Raw genomic sequence first — 22,190 nt, 5'->3', positions numbered from 1 at the left:
GGGTACAGGTTTTGAATCAAATGTGAACGGTTTCTAACAATGGAGTGAACAATACTTGGGTGAACAATGTGTTGTTATCTAATGACATGCACTTGGTGTAATGTGGAGGCATGTGCAATATGATAGAGATTGCTTCAAAGTGGAGCCTTGACTTCGGTTGGTAGAAGCCCTTCTGGTTTATGACTGCTGACCCACTGCACTGGTCTATATTAACCTACAGTTTACTGCATCATTGTCTGTTTGGATGCATTCATACTGTGTATCAGTTGATTATCTCTTGACCTTTCTAAATGTGATAACTCAGAGATAACTTCCAGAGTCCATCAATCATTTTGGGGTAGAAACAACATTCCAGCATGGATTTTTATTTTGCCTGCATATACAAAAACACACAGACACGAGCAGACAGAGTCCTCCAAGCTGACACACAGACTGACAGACAGTCTGGGTGAGTGACAGTGGAACTTTCCAACTGAGAGAGGAAGTGGGGGGGGGCAGCCAAGCATGAAATGAAAGTCCCAACTGTCATCCTGAGGAGAGGATGAAGACACATGCTGTACTGTACTGTGTGGAAGGGAGAGCTTGCTCTCTTTCTGTTCAAAATTAAAATGATACTGAGTGATGTTTCATTTAATAACAACCATATTTGCTAAAGTATTCCAGTTTTTAGAAAATGTGCTAAAAAAAATATTTGCTCAAAGTAGAACAGTGGAAAAACAATAGGGTATTTGTTTCAAATAAACCTGAAAAAATGTTCAGCTTGTTCTCTAGGACATGAAATATCAGTTATTACCCCACTCAAGAATGTAAGTAGCTAAGTGACTAAATGAGACGACTAAACATTCATGCCAAAACATTAGCCGCCTTTAGCTTAGCCGTGGTGATGTGCAGCCAAGTGACCTTGGTGTAGCCTAGCGTGAGCTTTTACTTGTCGAGATTGCATTTACGCTTACAAAAATTACAATGTGGTTTCTATATGTGGAGATGATCCTTCTCGGCCAGACGCAAGTATAATAAATGTGTGTTTGCCACACAGCTTATTTTCTGCAACATTCCAAAATCCAATGGTAAAATCCCATTAGATTTAGTCGAAGGGAGCCCTTGCGATACTATCTTTCAGGTTGGCATACAAATACGTTGTCCCTGCAGCAGACTATAGAGGCCAATATAGGCATTATCATTTTCACTGAATAATTTTTAGGGATGCACGATTTATATTTGAGAGCAGATAAGGGAAATCTATAATTGCACATTTTGCCGATAATGAAGCCAAATTGCTTTCGGGGACTAGAGCGCACCATGTACACACTCCAGTAGAGAGAGTGTGATAACAACATGCATTACACGTTTTTTGGATGTTCTATACTAGAAAAAATAAATGAACATTAGGAGAATTAGAAATGTTTTTCGTTGTGTAGACAGATTTGGTGAGGTCATGGCTTTGCATTAATAAATCCCCCATCTTCACTCACTATGTGTCATAGTGTTTCTTGTCCTTATCTTGCAAAACATACGCTGATGTTTTTTGTGAAAATGCTCTCAAGCAACAAATAAAAAAATAAACAAGGAACGTCTGAATTTCCTGATGTGATTCCTGCAAGCTTGTACGATAAATATTAGAGGAAAAATAATAAAAAGTCTGTAGCGGGATAGGTCAGGGAGTTCAAAGTTTAAAGCTTGAAGGCTTTGTGAACTTGAACTTGTCTGAATGGACTCATCCATGACTCAATTTAATGTATCTACTTTCTACTTCTAGGAATAAGCAACAAAAATGATTAAAGCATCTCAAGGCTGAATGGTGCCACCGGCCAGAAAATAAACCCTCGCTGCGTTGATTCAGTGTTATGCTCCTTTAAAAAGGTTAACCAGTTCCTAATTAATTAAACATCTTGTTAGTTAATCACTGAGAGGAAGGCTGCCAAAATCTACAGAACATGCCGGAGAAGAGTGGAGAAACATTGAGTGAGGAGCAGGACGATGAGGGGAAATAAAGAAGCGCAGTGCTGCTCTCTGCTGGTCCAATAGTGTGATTCAGTGAGGCTGTAATGGGGATGATAGACTGCTTTTATAAAAAGGGACTAAATGCTTTTCTCTCTATTATTACAGATACAAACTCATCATCTAGTCTCATTGTAACAAATGGAGGAACATTATGGTCAACACAGTTTATAAATCACAACTCATGGACACTGAGGAAACATTATCGGAGGAAATAAATACTGAAACAGCTAGAGTGTTTGAGGGAATAAAATAACTTAGTCTACAATCTGGGACATGGTTTATTATGTCTATAAGATTCAGGGGCTTTTCTAGAAAAATATAGTATGAGGGCAATACTGTGGCGAAGATCTTATTTTTTTTTTTTGCATATATTTTTTTGACGAACAGAAATATTGTTTTCTGGCATCACTTTAGGGGGAAATGTTTATTTTGTTAAGAGGACGCCCCTGTTACCTGGTTTAGACAAAACCCTGAGAATGTTTTCAATAGGAAGGAGATGAATGATACTATAGCAGCATTAGTGAGCCTGTGGGCCACAGGATTCAGCATCTTGGATGGATGCATAGTGATAGTTCCACCTGCTGCTTAATACAGAAAAGTGGATAAAGCCAGACTATGTTTACCCTGGACAGACAACCATAAACTCAAACCATGTGTCAAATACTGATCAAATAGTCAAAACAACACTAAAGGTTTCAACAAAAGCTGATTATAATAATCTAAAGGAAGGGCTGATGTGTTGGCTAGGTGTTAAGCTCCTTACACACCAAGCCGATTTTCGGCGTCGATAGATGTCGGGCCGTCGATGAGCATCCTGTCGCCCTACTCAGATTGGTGTGTAGTGCACCCAGGGCCGTGGGAAGTAGGGGTGCTGAGGCAGAGTCCTGCATCGGGTCGGGTATCCGCGGGTACCCGACGGGTGACCCGCAAAAAAGGTGATTTGCGGGTGGTATTTTTTCTAACGCTTTTTTCCGGGTTCGGTTCTGGGTAAAACAAAGATGATGCGGGTCGGGTTGCGGGTGTTGTATAATAAATATATTTAACTAATAATAATTTAGTTTAATGTTTAAATCCTCAGACCTCTCCTCCGCGGGACCGAGCATAATCATAACCTCTGCAGCGCATCTATCTGTTGCTGAGCGCACCACATTCTGAATGGCTGAGGTGAAGTTCTCTAGCGGAGAATACAGCATTTTCAATAACTCTTCCTCAAGAGCGAAATCCAACGTCTGGGAGGCTTTTGGTGTCATCCTAGATGGAGAAAATAACCAACATCCCAGGCTTTTTGAGCCAAATATGCAACTGCGTGTGTTAATAATTGCACGTTTTCACTGCTCATATATATGCGGGTTCGGGTCGGGTTGCGGATCTTGTGCGGGCGGGTCGGGTTGCGGAACTAATTGGCAATATGTGCGGGTAGCGGGGCGGGTTCGGTATTGCACGTCGCGGGCGCGGGGCGGGAGCGGGTCTTGAAAATCAGACCCGTGCAGGACTCTGTGCTGAGGGTGCTGCAGCACCCCCTGGTGGAGGACAGGGGACATGCACTTCCACAAGATTAAATACAAATATAATTTTTTTTTAAAACAAATGTTCAGCCTTGATGTAACAACATTCATAATTAAGTAAAGAGGCACACCTTTATAATTATTAGGATGAATAAAAACAGGTTTGAAATCATTCCAATGTATACTATAGGACAGTAAATCAAAAATATTGTTTAAAACTGGAGAGATTTAAAAATATGCATAAATAAATAAATGTTAACTAGGTAAAATAAGATGTAAGTGAACCACAAAAATAAAATAAGTTAACCTACATTTATTTTTTATTGGTTATGGTAGGTTATTGGTTATGTTTATATGATTTGATTAATAAAATGCAAACCGATCTTTTTCATATGGGTGTTTAGAGTTGTTAATTAATTGGGCGCTCAAAGTGCACCAGATAGAAGCATTTTACTTTAAAATGTTAAAAAAAATCTTCCCGGGGGGCACCCCCGGACACCCCTAGAGGATGTGAAGTGAACCCCCCAATTAAAACATGTTCATGCAATACTAAATAAATTTGAACCCTTTTTATATAAGCTGTCCACCATGTCAATACGTTTCTCTATTTGTAGTGTATTGGACTTTTGTAGAGGTTTTTCCATTGCCAGCTAAAATCTTGCCTAGGGCAGCAAATTGGTCAGAACCGGCCCTCGTGTCATCCCCACAGCACCCCCCATTGGAAACATGTTCCCACGGCTATGCTGTCTTTTCGGCCGTGCCGACACCTTCCGCCGCCGATTTGACATGTTGAATCGGGAGGACGACGGCCTTTTATGGGCTCAGAACAGTCTCATAATACACACATGCACACAGAAGGATTCACACTTCAATTTCATGATCCGCAAAAGGATTCACACTTGTGTTTTTCAATGCACACACAAATGTGTTCCGTTTCATATACATGTAAATAAAATCAAAATACAGAAAAAAGGTTTACATATGCATTTTTGATCCACACATTTGTTTTCCGTTTAAAACCTCTGAACCTGCAAACACAACCCGTTTTCTGTGCATGGATCGCTGTGCTTTCGTGTGTGGGTTTTTTGAGACTCCCCTGACTGTCACCCGATTCGTACTTGTAATTTTTTCTATCTATAGCCAATCAGATGTCTCCTTCATTCTAAGCCAATCACATGAGCGCGCCCCCACGAGGGTATGATTTATTGCGTTCATGACACTTCATATACGCATTTTGCGTATTCAGCTCGCTAAACAGAGAGCTGAGCTTCAGGTGATCATGCAGAGCTGCGTGTCTTCGTCAGACTCAGCAGCTGATCTGATCTCTCTCTCTCGCGTTCACTCGCGTTTATGTCCATATCGATCAGATCCAGCTCTCCTGATCGGCCTTAATAGAGAGCACCGATCAAACTATTAAGAGTGAATATCGGCCGATAATGACCGGCGGGGCTCCCACCCGTTGACAGTTCACTGTCTAGCACTGGCTTCGTAGTGCACTGATCGATTAGGCTAAGCTAACCTGTAGCCGCTCCCTCCACACTCACAACAACTTCAAACAGACATAAATTGTATAAAGCAGCTGTATTCGCCATACAGGAAACACACATTTAAAACGGTTTTGCCTGCCGTTTTTGTGTACACACAAGCATTCATCAATGGTTCGGAAAGCGGCGCTGTACCTTAATAATATAAATGCTTGTATTTGCGTGCATTTCCTGTTCGGAAAGTGGCAATGTACTGAGAGTGGAGGTGTCCTGAGACTAGCGCCTGTAGGCAGGCTCCATGGACCCGTCAGCTCCGGACTGCGCAAAATGCGTACATGAAGTGCTACGTCATGAACGCAAGAAATCTACCCTCGTGGGGGCGCGCTCACGTGATTGGCTTAGAATTGAGGAGACATCTGATTGGCTATAGATAGAAACAATTACAAGTAAGAATCGGCTGACCGTCAGGGGAGTCTCAAAAGACCCACACATGAATGCACAGCGATCCATGCACAGAAAGCGGTTTGTGTTTGGAGGTTCAGGGGATTTAAACGGAAAACAAATATGTGTGGATCAAAAATACATATGTAAAACTTTTTTCTGTATTTGGATTTTATTTACATGTATATGAAACGGAACACATTTGTGTGTGCATTGAAAAACACAAGTGTGGATCCGGAAATACAAGTGTGAATCCTTCTGTGTGCATGTGTGTATTATGAGACTGTTCTGAGCCCATAGCCTTTGGCTCTGAGTGGCTGTTCAGCTTAGCAAATCAGTGCATGAGAAGCGAAACGAGGGACCCAAACAAACTATTAAGAAGGCAAATCTGAGATTTCATTTAACTCCAGCTCTCGATACAGGTTCGGGAAAGCCCCATGAGCTTCTCGTTGTAGAGTGAAAATGGAACACACACGCTATTTGTTGTTTGTTTACATCACGCAGTCTGTTCTTCTTCTCTCGGTTATCACGCAGTCTGTCTTCCGGTTGTTGCCTCTTTTGAATGACGAATACACACTACCACCGCCTGCTGGTAAGGAGAGTTATTGCCACTCACGCATAGTTAGTACGAGCAACTTGGCCGTCGGCTGAAGTCTTTGCGGTGTGTTCCAGTGTGAAACATGGCCAAGACGCAGGAGACGTCAGGCGACGCGTTCTTTGGTGTGTAAGAGGCTTTACTGAAAGCAACTGGGTATAGAGCTAATTTGCATGGAAGAGACCAAAAAGACCACAAACTGTCCACTCACCACAAATCTCATCCAAACAACAAACAGGTTTGCTCAATGTAGTATTATTATTAGTTCAAAACACAACATTTCAAAAAACAGAACAAAACACACACATGGTGTTAAGTCTTTTTTAAAATTTTGTATTTTTAAAATGTTACAAAACACACACATGGTGTTAAGTCTTTTGTAACATTTTGTAATTTTAAAATGTGTTTGGTGCCTTGGGAAGGAAGTTTCATTTTCACCACTTTCAACTTTTAAGTGTTTTGGAAATGTTTGCGTTTTTTTTTAGACCTGGCGAACAATGCAAATGAGTCATCTTCTTTCTTTTTCCACAAGCTATCCTCAAACAAAGTATCAATTACAGTAGCTTATTAGTTGGTTTTCCTTCAAAATATTTTCAAACCTCATACTGTATAAGTTTAAGGGCCTTGTAAGCACACTTTGTTATATTAAGTTAAGAAACATTTCAACATTTGGAAATATTGATATAATATAATACACTAGATTAGTATATTCATAAAAACTGTACTTAGTACGGTGTTTTACTAAATGCTGCTACCTGTATGCGTCTTAAAAACGGTGGTTGCCAACAATTGACTAAATGAGACTACTCAACGTAATGACAATAAACATTAGCCGCTTTTAGTTTGTTTATAGCCTACTGTTAGCCTCTTACTTACTGTATTGTGTTTTCATTTACTATTTGACTAATATAAATGTGATTTTAATATGTGGAGATTATCCTGCTGAACAAAACGAGTGAGCTTGATCAAAGTATCTTTGCAGCAGATGTTATTTTCTGCAATTCTCTGAAATCTAACGGAAAAAAATCTCATTGCTTTTTTTCAAGGAAACCCTTGGGCTGCTAACTTCTGGGTCGGCCAACAAAAATAAATCATCACTCATCTCATGTGCCAGAGCATCTGCACGACTCTGCTCTTATAGTGTTGTACTCGTGTTATCTTTGCCAATAATGAAACATCTGCCATGTCCCTGTAATTTATGATAAAGTTGGATTCATCATTCAGCACACCTGGGTAAAAAAAACACTGGGATGGTCTCTCGAGAAATCTCCAGATGTGCCATATGATCTTAACTAGCAGTACCGTTTAATAATGTTGCAGCATGAACCCTGTTGAGCCTTCCAGCCTCTATCACAGCCTGTCACAGATGCACGTCTCTTCCCTCGACAGTGCCAGGCTAACTCGTCCTTCACGCCTCTAAAGGAAACTCCATTGATAAACTCCCTACAGGTGTGTATCAAGCTGCTCGCTCCACATTAGCGTGTGAAGGCCGGTGGCAGTGTTCCTGTGTGTGTGACAGCAGAGCGGACCAAGGACGAGCCGTCAGAGGGCCTGCAGCGGCAAGATCTGCTGAGGCAGCACAGAGGGGGCATGTGCCAGCTCACAGCCCCCCCCCCCAACAAATCCTAACAGCGTGTGTGTGTTTCTTCTACTCTAGCCCAATTTTGCAACATTTAATGTATTCAGTATTTTATTATACTCTATTGATAAACATGTTTACTGTTTATCTTTTATTTTTATTTCTAACTTATTTATTATATTTTAACTTTTAATGTGTGAAACATGTTAACTTTCTGCCGCTGTGACAACAAATGTTTCACATTTGGAAAGAATAAAGTATATTTTATCTAATCTAATTTTACAATAAAAATAAAATGTGATAAACTTTGATCAAAATGCATCTTTAAAGATGAAATCAGTGGAATAACTGTTGGAGGTACAAAGAGGTAAAACTGTTCAATAGTTACCAAAAGTCTACACACACACACACACACACACACACACACACACACACACACACACACACACACACACACACACACACACACACACACACACACACACACACACACACACACACACACACACACACACACACACACACACACACACACACACACACACACACACACACACACACACACACACACACACACACACACACACACACACACACACACACACACACACACACACACACACACGTAGAGTAAACAGTGAGGGTGGAGAGCAGTGTCTCAGGTGAGTCAGCACTGACTGCAGTCTGAGCACTAAATCAGCCGTTGAACAAAAGCTTGTTTTTAAATCAATTAGGTCTATGACTGCCTGCTGTGTTTGTAAAACTCTGCTAAAGGGCTGGGCAGCTCCCTCATGCCTAACTTCACATGTTAACTCATTTTAATTCCTGAGGCTTCTACACAACATAAATTATTGTTTGGATAAAAATAGCAGTGACATATAGAATATGACTCATCAGGCATGGCTGGATGCTGCTGCTGCTGCTTTGTGAGTAACATAAGTAAACATGCCTCAGGCTGCACGATGAATTCACTGACCACTGCAGAGAACACTTATCAACTGATATCACTTTTTATATACAGGCTTTCATTATTAACCAAACCCTTTCAAACGGTGCAAATCAGGTACATCTTGTATTAATACTAATGCTGTCAAAAATGATCGCGTTAACGGCGGTAATTAATTTTTTGAATTAACTGCGTTAAAAATATTTAACGCATGCGCAGAATGGCCCGCCCCATACATCCCACCAGTGGCAGCGCTGGGGTAGGCTACAGCCATACCAAGAAATGGCTTATCCCCACCTTGAAAAAAGATATTAAAGTAAGCAAAATAAAGTCTGCCAACTCGTGCTGAGTAAATTGCACAGACAGCAGTTAGTAAGATTGATTTCAGTAGCCACTTGTCTGGAAATACCGAAGACTAGAAACGTTTTTGAAAACTTTTGTCACGTAGTGATCGTCTTCTCAATAGAACATCTCTGATAATGTCTTCTGGCAAATCAGAATCAAGATAACGGCGTGGTGTTGTTGCAGGAAGTCCTGACGGAGAATACTTTTGCGGTAGTGCATCTCTATATAGGCCTACATCGATAGAACATTACGTGTTGATAGAAATCAACACGTAATGAAATAAGACCCCACGGTTTGATGATTGATAGGTGTGTGGGCTGTCTTTCATTTTGACACACAGAACAATGTTATAATAAACATACATACTGTATGTTAAATGGATATATCCGCCTTCTTTCATTTATCTTTCCATTCCCACAACAATATACATAAAGAAATGGCATATTTTAGACATAGTTCAAATGGTGATTAATCATGATTAATTAATTTTTAAGCTGTGATTAATCTGATTAAAAATGTTAATCGTTTGACAGCCCTAATTAATACTAATCACCACTGTGTATATTGTATTGACACATTTTTACTTTAACTCCCTATGTTTATAAAGATATTTTTATTCTATATTTGTTGTTATTGTAAATTGGAGCAACTGTTACAAAACTGAAATTCCGTCACGATAAATATAGTATTGGGATAATCCATTGCTCCATGCAAAGTAAAAGCATGTACTAGAGATTTTGATAATGACCATTAACAAAAAGCTGTAATATACAGTATAAAAGGAAAGAGGGAGTGAACAAGGACTTGGGAATGTATTGGCAAGACAACAACCAATATAAAACAAAATCACAACGTATAGAAAAAACCTACATATTTCTTGTGAATCCATTTCTTTATTAGTATTACGCTAATGTGACTTTCTACACCTTGGGCACAATATTTTAATGTTGATAATCTAAAAGTCCCCCTACAGATGATGTCAATTAACTTGTTGTCTCGCTGATTCCAAACACATCTTCATCTTCTTATTATAGACACATGCATTTCCAAACATTTGGTCTACCCAAACATTTGGTCTACCTATGCTGTAAAATGTATTATCTCTTCGATTTACACACAGCATCTATTGCACGTCTGTCCGTTCCGGGAGAGGGATCCCTCCTCTGTTGCTCTCCCTGAGGTTTCTCCCATTTTTCCCTTTAAACTGTGGGTTTTTCTTGTAAGATGTGAGGGTCTAAGGACAGAGGGTGTTGTGTTGTCATACTGATATTCTGTACAAACTGTGAAGTCCACTGAGACAAATGTAACATTTGTGATATTGGGCTATATAAATATTGATTGATTGATTGATTGATTGATTGATTGATTGATTGATCTCATGGCATGCTGGCACTTTCCAAGGTCATGAAGTCCAACTAACAATAGTATGAGAACTGAGAAAAGTCAATATGTTGAGGAAGGCTGTGCGAGGAAATATTGAGTTCAGTAAAAAGCTGGACTTTGAACAGGTATCTTTTGTCATTATACATCTTAGTTGAATACTCGATTCTAAATTTGGTCTATTTGGACATTCCAGAGGTTGTTCATTTTCACTAACATAAAGCTGCTAAGGCAGGGGTGTCAAACTCAATTTCAACTTGGGCCACATTAGCATCATGGTTGCACTCAAAGGGCCAGTTTTATATAAAAGACTATATAAGAATAAATAGATAAATATTTAATATATATAAAATAATGTATTATATAACATTATTGCCTCTGCATTGGATTATTAACGGGTAGGGTAATAACTTCATAATCAACCCGCAGAAAGAAGTCCAGTCAATATAACACAAACTGTGGACAATACATTTGTTTTTTTCTCCATCAGAAAACTCCATGAAATAGTTTTTGGGAAAATACATTTTGGTATTTGTGGAGAGAACTAAATGTTGGATTTTTGATATTTAAACTGTACCAAGAAAATAAACAACAGAACGAAAGAGGTTACAATATGGTTGATTTGCAATACCTGAAACTGCACTAAATATAAGTCTGAAACGATTATTGAACTATATTCTGGGCTGGGTGATTTACGTTAAATTGCCTTAACCTTCCACGTTGTGCCTGCTGGTAGCTACATCACCAGCCTAGCATGTAGAAATGCTATGGGATGAACATGAAGGATGAGGGGGAAATTAACAGATAATACATCAACAAAAAACGCATCTTCAGCAGAAGTCACGATCCTGTGGCAATTTGCAAGATAAATTGTGGAAAGTGTATTTACAATAATATGTTATTTTTAAGTTGATGCCGCTGATATTTGGGAATTCTCAAATTATGGCTTGCAAATTCTAAAATGTAAATGTATATACAATGTATTAGATGTATGCTGAATCAAACGTGGTTCCTTAAGATTAAAGCACACTCTTTGAGGAATATTTTTGGCTTATTCCTGTCCCAGCTGGACTACGGTGACACCATTTATAGATTTGCCTGTCCCACTGTCTTGGCCAAACTTGACCCACTCTACTATGCTGCACTGCGTTATATATCAAATGCACCCTATAGGACTCATCATTGCACACTGTATAGCCTAACTGGATGGTCCTCACTCACTATGCGTAGGATGCAGCATTGGTTTTTATTAATGTATAAAGCCATTTTAGGAAATCTTCCACTCTACATATGTGCCAGATTTGCTCCAGTTTGTGACTTTTACAACCTCAGATCCAGTGCCTTGATACGGTTCCAGGTTCCTGCTGTGCGGACTGAGGCTGGAAAAAGGAGTCTCTTTTATTATGGTCCTTGGTCTTGGAATGACCTTCAATCACGCCTCAAACTGACGGCACTTGTTTCTATAGCCTGTTTTAAATTGAAGTTGTCAGAAGTCCTTACCACCACCTGCTCTTGCAGTAATAAGTAGTGCCTTTCTTACTGTCCTAATGTGCACAATGTAGTAACTGCTTTTTTTCGTCTTTTGTTTTCTTAGTTATGTTCTCTGTATTTTATATGTTTGTGTTATGTGTTATGTGTAACGTTGCTGCCTTCTTGGCCAGGTCAGCATTGTAAATGAGATTTTATCTCAATGCTTTTTATCTGGTTAAATAAAAATAAAATAAAATAAAAATATGTTATGAATATCTGCGTTAGAATCATAAACTTTTAATGGGGTTTTGGGGTGCATATGCCAAGGAGGGAATGTCAGATGCAGAAAGGTGTTGGCTGCAGCTGCAACACACCAACAGCATCTCATGTTGGCTGCAGCTGCAACACACCTACAGCATCTCATGTTGGCTTCTGCTTCTCAAAGAGAGATTCAACGAGAAAACGACACCTTTAATTTAATGTTGCCAACGCAACACACGCACGTTTTCCGCTCATAAATAAAACAGTCAAGGACATGACATCGATACCGTCAGCAACACATTCATCAAGTTAGCCGCAGCCCTACAAACACAAAAACGGAAGTAGAGGCCATCTGATTTCAAAATAAGAATGAATTGTTTAGTAAACATTTTTGAAAACCACAAATGCAAACATGGTGAGAAATAAAAAGATAAACAAAGTATGCTTACTGGTCAATCCAAATCCCAACATTGCTTAGCATATATTATGTAAATAATAATGACTTGATAAACAACAAAAAGGACAAACAAGGTGTTAATTTTCCATCTGAATTGTATGACACAATTATGCAGATAACATCCTGTAATAGCTCATGTATTAAAGTACTGATTGCCCTAAGATTATTATTTGTTCTCCTAACTATCAGATAAAATCAAACAGCAATGGGTATTTTATTTTGAAATTGTTAAACGGAAGTTGTTGGTTGTTGAGATTGCTTGCACAAATGTCGCTCAATAATGTGCCTTGTGATTCCCTAACTGAACGGCAATGCATTTGTTTGCATTGTACAACATAAATATATTGAAAATAAAAATAAAATAAACATGTTTAATCGAAATGACACATTCTGGGTATTAAACAATAGGTTAAGAGGAAAGCATAGCTCCTCATAAGTGACTCCCATCTGGAAAGCGTTATGATATTTCTAGCTTGAGCCGTTAGCTGCCACATAATTTCACCTGTTCACATTTCTAACATGGAGTTAACAGAAAACACTGTCTTCCTTACCTTTCGCATCACAGTCAGCACAGTGCTTGTTTGCTTCCTCCCTCAGCAGCTGAGACAGAATGACCTGATGCTGCTCGTTCAGTTTCTGGGCTTTTTCTCTCTCCGAGCGTGTCGTCATTTCGCCAAAGTTTGGGAGTGAGTCCCGCTTATTTAGAGCCTGTAAAAACACCTTGGAGTCCTCAGCCTGTGTTAACACGACAGCGGCACATCCCCTGTTAGCTGCTCTGCACCGCTTGCTAGCTTGCAACCTGCTCACAAGTTAATATCATGAATGTAAGGCAGCATCATCCCTGCTGCGTTCACGACCGTCGGAATTCATCTATACCAGCTCGTGAATCAGAAACAGAATCAGCTTTCACTATGTTTGAACCTGGTTTGAACACAATTCATATGTTTCCAGGAGCTCTGAATGTATACTACATGCCTGTCAAGGACACACATGCAGAAGACCTTTAGATAAAACAAGGACAGCAAGATAAAAGAGACACCCAGACTAGCCTAGCTATTATGTGCAGGAATTGTTACAAATATATGGCCAATTTATAAAACACTGAGCTGCATTTTAAGCGGTACATGCATTTCAAAAAATGCATTATATATAAGATAATATGTTATATATTATTGATTTGCAATCTATGTAAAAGAAAGTATTCAGAATGAATGTATGTATGTATATACCTTAATTGTACGTTATACAGTGGTAACTCAAATTAGCTCACCACACACTCCGAATGTCTGAAAAGAGAAAAAGGACACGTGATTCCATGCTTCCCTCTGTAACATACACTGATTGTGTAAATGTCTGTTTTTGTGTGTCTCTTCAGGATTAAGTTGTCACTCTCAGCCAGAGCTCCAGTAGATGTACTAATTAGGGAATTTTTTTCTAAAATGCTGTTCCTTCATGTCCTGATTCAAGGATTCAAAGCTTTAATTGTGAAACGGAGAAAAGCATTGTAATGTTGGCAATGAACACCTTAAGTCCCTCAAACAATGCAACATAAAATATACTTAGGACATAAAAACAAGAAAAACAAATAACATAAAAAATAAAACGTTTAGTGACACAATATCCAATTACATTTAGAAATAAGTCCCACAGTCTGCTAGTCTTTGGCACACGTTCAGGTATAATGTGGTTAAGCTGTTAGTGACTGTTTTGAAAATTACTACTCATAGAATCTCATCTGCAACAACTTTTAACTAATTTCGAGCCACCAGTGAGGCAACGCTTCCCTACACTTATAGGACTAGAACTGAGGAATGGCATAAATTATTGTTTATGAGAATATTGATGATTGATTTGCTCTTAAAGGACCCCTATTATACTATTTTTCAACAATATATTATAAGTCTCAGGTATATACAAAACAGGTCTCTGAAGTGTTTGGCTGAAATGCCAAACAGATCATTGCAGCATCCCATAATCCCCTCTGTTTCAGCCCTGTTCCAATTACATTACATTACATGTCATTTGTTAGATGCTTTTATCCAAAGCGACTAACATACATTCAGTACTGTGGAAAATCCCCACAGGAGCAATTTGGGGGGAAGTGTCACCAGGGAAACAACGACATGCTGACTGTCGAAGTCCAGCACTCTATCCATTGAGCCACAGCTCAGCTCCAAAAGGGCTGATTCTGTGCCTGTAGCTTTAAATGCTAATGAGCTGCTGCTGACCACGCCCCTCTGAGAAGTGATTGGTTTAAAAATACACAATGATGCTCTAGGAGGAGATTCAAGTGTTACGTTGGTTGGTTATTGGTTAATGTTTGCACAACCCATAAAAACATTGTGACATCACAAAGGGGCAAAATCTGATGAGCTCATTTTCAGACAGGTTTTTATATAGATGAATCATGACAAAAAGAGATAGAATCGAATCTTTCTTATCAATCAAACGTTATTTATATAACCCATTATCACAAATTGCACATTTTCTCAGGGGACTTAACAGTGTGTACAGCGTATGTCTTAATATCCTTGCAGTGTATGAAGCCATGAATCCCCACGATTATTGTGGAAACATTTTAGAAACCTCAGGGCGAGCTACAGAAGACGATCCCTCTCGCAGGATGGACAGACGTGCAATAGATGTTGTGTGTAAAAACGGAAAATAGAAAAAACATTTACAGCATAGACAGTTCAAATGTTAGAACAGATAATGTGTAGCATAAGAAGATGGATATAAGTCGATGTCATCAATCTTCCAGGTGCTGCCAAAAGCATGTGTGCCATGCATCAGGCAGGACCACGGCAACAGGCACTGCCATGACTCATAACCACAACCTTTAAAGAGCCTGTGACAGCATGCCGACAACTGTTGTGCAATTAAATATTGGGCTACAAGTCATCTCGAACCGTCAGTTTAAAAAAGAAGGTGCGATACCTTTCCAATAAATATCAATAATTTCGAACATCGCGGGGAAATTCCTTCGACTCATTTTGAAGTTTTGGGGGAAGCCGGAAGTGACGTCAATGCGGGAACACTTCACTGTGCGGCGAGAGAGCCAAACACGGACAAAGTGTGTTGTCATGCATAGAAATGGTGAATTACTGAGTTTAGGCACGTTAATAAGGTTTTAATGAAGTTGACTACAGTATATTCATATTTGTCAGTGCTTTCATGTGAATTCGGCGAAAATAAACATAAATGATCGTGGTGAAGATGATGATTAGGATTAAAAATCGGTGGTGAGAGCTGCTAGGCTTGTTTGAGACAAGCGAGACCTGCGCAGACCTGCGCAATTGCGATCAACGTCTTGCTAGTGCATTGCATGATGGCTAGTCATTTTGTCCGACTTGCTCTGGAGGCTCGCCTACATGAGACGTTGAAATCTCGCGCCACAAAGATGCCCGCAGCCTTGAGAACGAGGCGCGGCGAGCAAGCCCCCAGGAAGTGCGCCGGACTCAGATGAAAATATTCGTGCTGGCCAAACGGCGGTACTTCACTTTCGTTTGGTTGACAGGCCCGGAAACACTTTTTCCCACTTACATGGGGAAAGAATGGTCTGTAAGTCGTTGGATTTTTTTTTTTTAATTAAATAAACTACCCAGTATGAACACTTGTATAGCCCTTATTAAAAACATTCGTTCCTAAATTTGTAAAAATGTGCTAATAACATTATTCTGAGAGTTATTTCCCTCTGCATTATGAACGTGCGTCTAACCCACGGGACCGCGCCGCCCGGCGCGTTCATGTGATGTGACGTGTCCAGTGGCGGCTGGCCCATAGGGTCGCTAGTGGCGCCGCCCCACCTCTTCCCACATACAAAAAAAAATATTTAAAAAAATATTAAATTTAAAAGAAAATATTAAATAAAATATATATTTCAAAAATATATATATTTTATATATTTTATTTTTAATGAACAAGGTAAATATCATACAATTAGTATCAGTAAAATGTATAATCTACAATCAAATCTTGTTTAAAATTGTGTTACGATGTCTAAAGTTACTGATAAGTCACATGTTTCCTGCCTGGCCTTGCACTCGGCATTAGTTTATCATTACGGGGCGCTGCCCCGAGCCAAACAGCAGCAACCAGCACGTTGCAAAAGTCTCAATAGTCAACTGTGCCGCCGAAACATAATTTCAGCCCATCAGCGCCGTCAAATATTTTGGTCACGAGGGCGCTCACGTTGGCGCCCACGTTGCTTACGTGCGTTGACGTGAGTTGTTTTTTAGACTCGTGAGGAACTGGGGTAGTATCTATAGTAACGCAGTGTAGGCGGAGCCGTGACGTCATCTTCAATGAGCTCCCCAGAAAAAAAACACAGCCGTTAGCTCTTAGCACTCAGAGCTCACAGTTCTTCATATCTGATCAGAAACTAGACAAAAGTTAAACAAGTACAAACCACATACTGTCTGTGTCATGGCGAATACAGTCGCTGGTTTATTTATGTCTGTATAGGCCGTTGTTGTGAGTGTGGACGGTCGGAGCATTTACAACGTTAGCTTAGCCAAATCTCCATTAGAAAACACGCGTTTTAAAAGGTTTTTCGCCTGCCGTCTGTCTGCAGACTTGTCAAAGCCTTAATTCATGGTTTTTACGATCCGGTATCAGTATGTTGTTACTTCGGCATAATTTTGAAACGTGTATTACAATTAAATCACGGTCAAATATGTTCATCTTGTTGTAGTTGTAGCCCCCTTGACAGCGATTCTCTCTAGTTTTAGACTGCGGTCAAGCCAGCCTCCACTCGGAAAAACCTAGTCAAGCCAGCCCTCACGTGATATTGCGGTGCGCGAATATCCTATGCATTACGTTAGAGTAAAAAAAAATCCTCCCTCTGTGTTTAGATGAGAATAAAACAAAAACTGTCCAGTATCATAGATCCATCTCACTCCAGGTTGATAGCAGGACACCCCATCTAGTCACTCAGAAAAAATCAGGACATTCTGATGTACAGTTTCAAAATAAAAGACCTTTGAAGTCTCATATATGAGCTATCATCCCTGTGTTTAGATGAGAATAAAACAAAAACTGTCCAGTATCATAGATCCATCTAACTCCAGGGTGATAGCAGGACACCCCATGTAGTCACTCAGAAAAAATCAGGACATTCTGATGTACAGTTTCAAAATAAAAGACCTTTGGGGACAGGGATGATAGCTCATATATGAGACTTCAAAGGTCTTTTATTTTGAAACTGTACATCAGAATGTCCGGATTTTTTTTTGAGTGACGACATGGGGTGTCCTGCTATCACCCTGGAGCATACTTGCCAACCTTGAGACCTCAGAAATCGGGAGCATTTCAAAATGCAAAATGGGGGGGGAGGGGGTGCTAGTGGATTGCCGAAGCTGTTAGATTAACATTAACATGCTTATATTGTAGTTCTAAGTGCAATGCCTTGCGGCCTGCAGCACCATCCTTGATGGAGCATATGTGTGGGCAGGAAAGGAGTGAGCAGAGAGTAGAGTAGTTGTCGATTTTTGTTCTGTTTTCTGTGACTATCTGCCTCACCCTCTCAGACTTTCAGTTGTGCGCGCTACTAAAGAGACGTGTTTCCATGGAAACCAGACAATGGTGTAGCTGTATTAAAGTCCGAGTGGAAACAGTCCTGAGTAGATCTGATTTAGTCAGAAATCGGGAGAAATGCGGGAGAAATATGACCCCGGGAGGAAACCGGGAGAGGGCAATGAAATCGGGAGTCTCCCGCGAAAATCGGGAGGGTTGACAAGTATGCCCTGGAGTGAGATGGATCTATGATACTGGACAGTCTTTGTTTTATTCTCATCCAAAAACAGGGATAATAGCTCATATATGAGACTTCAAAGGTCTTTTATTTTGAAACTCTACATCAGAATGTCCTGATTTTTTCTGAGTGACTAGATGGGGTGTCGTGCTATAACCCTGGAGTGAGATGGATCTATGATACTGGACAGTTTTAGTTTTATTCTCATCTAAAAACAGGGATGATAGCTCATATATGAGGCTTCAAAGGTCTTTTATTTTGAAACTGTACATCAGAATGTCCTGATCTTTTCTGAGTGACTACATGGGGTGTCCTGCTATCACCCTGGAGTGAGATGGATCTATGATACTGTACAGTCTTTGTTTTATTCTCATCTAAAAACAGGGATGATAGCTCATATATGAGACTTCAAAGGTCTTTTATGTTGAAACTGTACATCAGAATGTCCTGATTCTTTCTGAGTGACTAGATGGGGTGTCCTGCTATCACCCTGGAGTGAGATGGATCTATGATACTGGACAGTTTTTGTTTTATTCTCATCTAAAAACAGGGATGATAGCTCATACAATAGAGATTTCAAAGGTCTTTTATTTTGAAACTCTACGTCAGAATGTCCTGATTTTTTCTGATTGACTACATGGGGTGTCCTGCTATCACCCTGGAGTGAGATGGATATATGATACTGGACATTTTTTGTTTTATTCTCATCTAAAAACAGGGATGATAGCTCATACAATAGAGATTTCAAAGGTCTTTTATTTTGAAACTCTACATCAGAATGTCCTGATTTTTTCTGAGTGACTAGATGGGATGTCCTGCTATCACCCTGAAGTGAAATGAGTCTTTGATACTGGACAGTTTTTTTTTATTCTTATCTAAACACAGAGGGATGATTTTTTGTTTTTACTCTACCGTAATGCATAGGATATTCGCGCACCGCAATATCACGTGAGGGCTGGCTTGACTAGTTTTTCCCAACTGGAGGCTTGCTTGACCGCAGTTAGTTTAGCATACTCAGCCGACTCAGCCTGGTTGTTCCTGGCCCAAGAACCACGATTTTATGGGGCCATTACATCACCAGAGGTCCCAATTTAAGGGGTAATTTCTCCCAAAGAAAATGTTTTACTCACTATATCAACAGCCCCACCAACAATATTTTCCACCAGCCGCCACTGGACGTGTCACATCACATGAATCAACAACTTTGACAGTTTGCTCCAAAAGGTAAGAGGCGGAAACATATTGATTTTGTAACCTGCCTCCTTAATGTCTGTATGTAATGTAACATGTTACAAATAGTAAAATAAGCCAAACTACTCAACAGCAACCGCTACTGTGGCTAAGCTAATGTTGGGTGTTTGCTCAGTAGTTTTCCATACTTTTCATAGTTAACCAAAATGCTAGAAATGTATGCATGTGAGCAGTTCTGCAATATTAACTCTGTATGCATTAGCTACATTTCTAGAAACCAAACTTTGAATTTATAATCCGTTTTATATATATTTTTTAATTTAAAATCTATAAAATGTGAGATGAAAAACTAAAAATGACATATCTTTGTCACAACAAATGTCCAATGCAATGTCCCTACCATTGTAAACGACGATGCATACAGAATCTTCAAGAACACATATTATTTTTAAAGAGGCGTGAAGAGCTAATCATTTGTACTTTATTTATAGATGGCAGAAATAGCCGGCTCAACATCCAATCTAATCCTGAAGGAGAGTGGGCAGCCCGTCAATTCTTGGACAAGGTGCTGTATAGTTCTTAAAAGCATTTGTATTCATTTTGTTTCAGTAAATTGTTGATTGCATACCCTTTAATTTCATATGTACCTTATTTTTATATCTGATAAGTGAAATCAGTTGATTGTGACCTTATCACAAAAAGTCAGTGACTTAATACATCCTGCTTCGTAATAATGCATGCAATCGTCATGAGTCATGCATTAATTAATATAATAATAATATTAATATATAATCTTAATCCTTATAAAGTTTCATCATGATTCTATATACAATTATAGAGTTATATGTAATATAATATAAACATTAAACTTGTGTAGTCTTCGTAAAACAATATGACAACTCGCCTTTTCTAAAAGATGATCATCAGTAACCACTTTTTTTTCCTTTTTCAATATATTTTATTCTATCTAGGTCCCAATGTGTGGATAATAGGGAGCAGCTACGTTCGACGTGGGGAAGAAAGAGCCAGACACACCATGGGAAGCAACCTGGGTCTCAATTGCCGTGTGTGGTGGTTTGGCAAGGGTGGTCTGAGGTGGAGGAACCTTCTTCCCTTTTTCTATCAGTCCTTGAGAGGAAGAACAGTCCCGGATGTCCTGCTCATCCACCGTGGCGGCAACGAACTTGGCAACATCAAAGATGTGGAGCCTGTCACAGCGATGAAGCAGGACCTGCTTTCCCTCAGTGACAACTTCTCAGAGATGAAGATAATTCTATCTTCTATCAATGAGAGATGTCACTGGAGGAAAGCCAATCCGGTAAAGCTGAACAAGGCCAGAATGTGGGTGAACAGAAAGATGGGTAAATTTGTTAGTGGTTTGGGTGGAGAGAGTGTAAGGCATCCTTGCATTAAGTTTGACTGCCCTGGCATATTTCTAAGAGATGGAGTTCATTTCACCAATTTGGGAAATTATATGTTTTTAAGTAACCTTAAACAGTCCCTTGAGGCTACAATCTAAAGTGGTTCTGCATTTTGGATTCTAGCCTCAACAGGATATAATATTTAACGAAAAATAACTTTTAAATTTGACAGGGCAGTCCTTCTTGTAAGGATGTCTTCACTTACTCACACTATTTTTTTTAAATGTTTAATTGAATTAAACTGTTCACTCACATTCTGTGTTCTTCCTCTCTATTAAACTTTAGTCCCCCTGTCTTGTTTCTCTCTTTCCCTCACTCATCTTAGTCCCCCTGTTTTGTTTCTGTCTTTCCCTCACTCGTCTTCCCCAGCCTCACCCAGCTGTGGTGTGTCTGTTCTCTTTCTTCTCAATTTTGGATGTGGTCCAGGAGGAAGCGCAGCCACTTCAAGACGGGCCTGTGTGCTGACGACACGACCGTCATCGGCCAGATCACAGACGGCGACGAGACGGCGTGCAGAGAGGAGGTCGAAAACCTGACATCTTGGTGCCAGGATAACAACCTCCATGTCAACGTAAGCCAAACCAAGGAGCTGATTGTGGATTGCAGGAAGTAGCAAAGAGAGGGACACGCCCTCATCGCCATCAATGTGACTACGGTGGAGAGAGTCAGCAGCTTCAGGTTCCTCAGTGTCCATCACGGACACGGCTGCATCACGGCCTGTTACGGCAGCTGCACCGCCCTTAATCGTAAGGCTTTACAGAGGGTGGTGAAAACTGCACAGCACATCACCAGGACGGAGCAGCCATCCATGGAGGACCTTTACTCCCAGCGGCTCAGGAAGAAAGCCCTCAGTTTATGTTTATGTTAGAAATATTTTTGGCACATTTGTTCCTATTCTGCTAATGGTATATTGCAGGATATTTAAGTTTCCCATGTACTTTTTAAATTAATAATAGTATGTTCATCTTGATGTTTAACTTGTAATATTTTAATCATCTTAGTTAGAAATGCTGTTTCCACCCCAACCTCTGCTGCTGAATGATTTTATATATTGTTACTGAAAGTGCTTGACTTTGACATTATAATGATTACACCAGAAAGTCACTCTTTGTGAGATTTATTTTTTCACATTTTTCCCAGCCACAAGATGATTTCATTCATTGGAGGCCTCAAAGCTGGGTGAAGGTATTGATGCAATCCTTTACAACAGCATTCCACTATGGGTGGGGATGTCTGTAAAAAAAAGGAGAAATAATGTTAAACAAAACAAGTTTCTCAATATAGGGAAACAAACTGACAAAAAAATATCAATTAGATCAGAATCAGAATACATTTACATTGTTACATCAGAAAAGAGCCTAA

At 39.7% G+C, this 22,190-nt stretch overlaps 2 protein-coding genes and 1 long non-coding RNA gene across 6 annotated transcripts in view; 1 reads left to right on the top strand and 2 right to left on the bottom strand.

The window, feature by feature from the left end:
• Window positions 1-13,429, bottom strand: part of LOC307045374 (stromal membrane-associated protein 1-like) — a 204,905-nt gene extending 191,476 nt beyond the window's left edge. The window contains exon 1 of one of the 4 annotated variants that reach the window (XM_079691000.1): window positions 13,016-13,429. In XM_079691000.1, the coding sequence (XP_079547126.1) occupies window positions 13,016-13,133 (118 nt within the window). In that variant the 5' untranslated portion in view covers window positions 13,134-13,429. The remainder of the gene's footprint in view (window positions 1-13,015) is intronic. The other 3 variants (XM_079690999.1, XM_079691001.1, XM_079691002.1) reach the window with 3 other exon arrangements.
• LOC307045378 (uncharacterized protein) overlaps window positions 1-22,190 on the bottom strand; it is a 103,094-nt gene that overhangs the window by 49,408 nt on the left and 31,496 nt on the right. The gene's annotated exons all lie outside the window — the stretch shown is intronic.
• LOC307045162 lies at window positions 18,901-20,850 on the top strand. The gene is made up of 3 exons (XR_013809796.1): window positions 18,901-19,440; window positions 19,899-19,972; window positions 20,379-20,850. It is a non-coding gene; the product is annotated as an uncharacterized lncRNA (long non-coding RNA).

The sequence above is a fragment of the Notothenia rossii genome (assembly GCF_949606895.1).
Source record: "Notothenia rossii genome assembly, chromosome: 6".
Classification (NCBI taxonomy): Eukaryota; Metazoa; Chordata; class Actinopteri; order Perciformes; family Nototheniidae; genus Notothenia; species Notothenia rossii.
The sequence above is the reverse complement of the archived record's forward strand: the minus strand, read 5'-3'. Positions and strand labels throughout refer to the sequence as shown.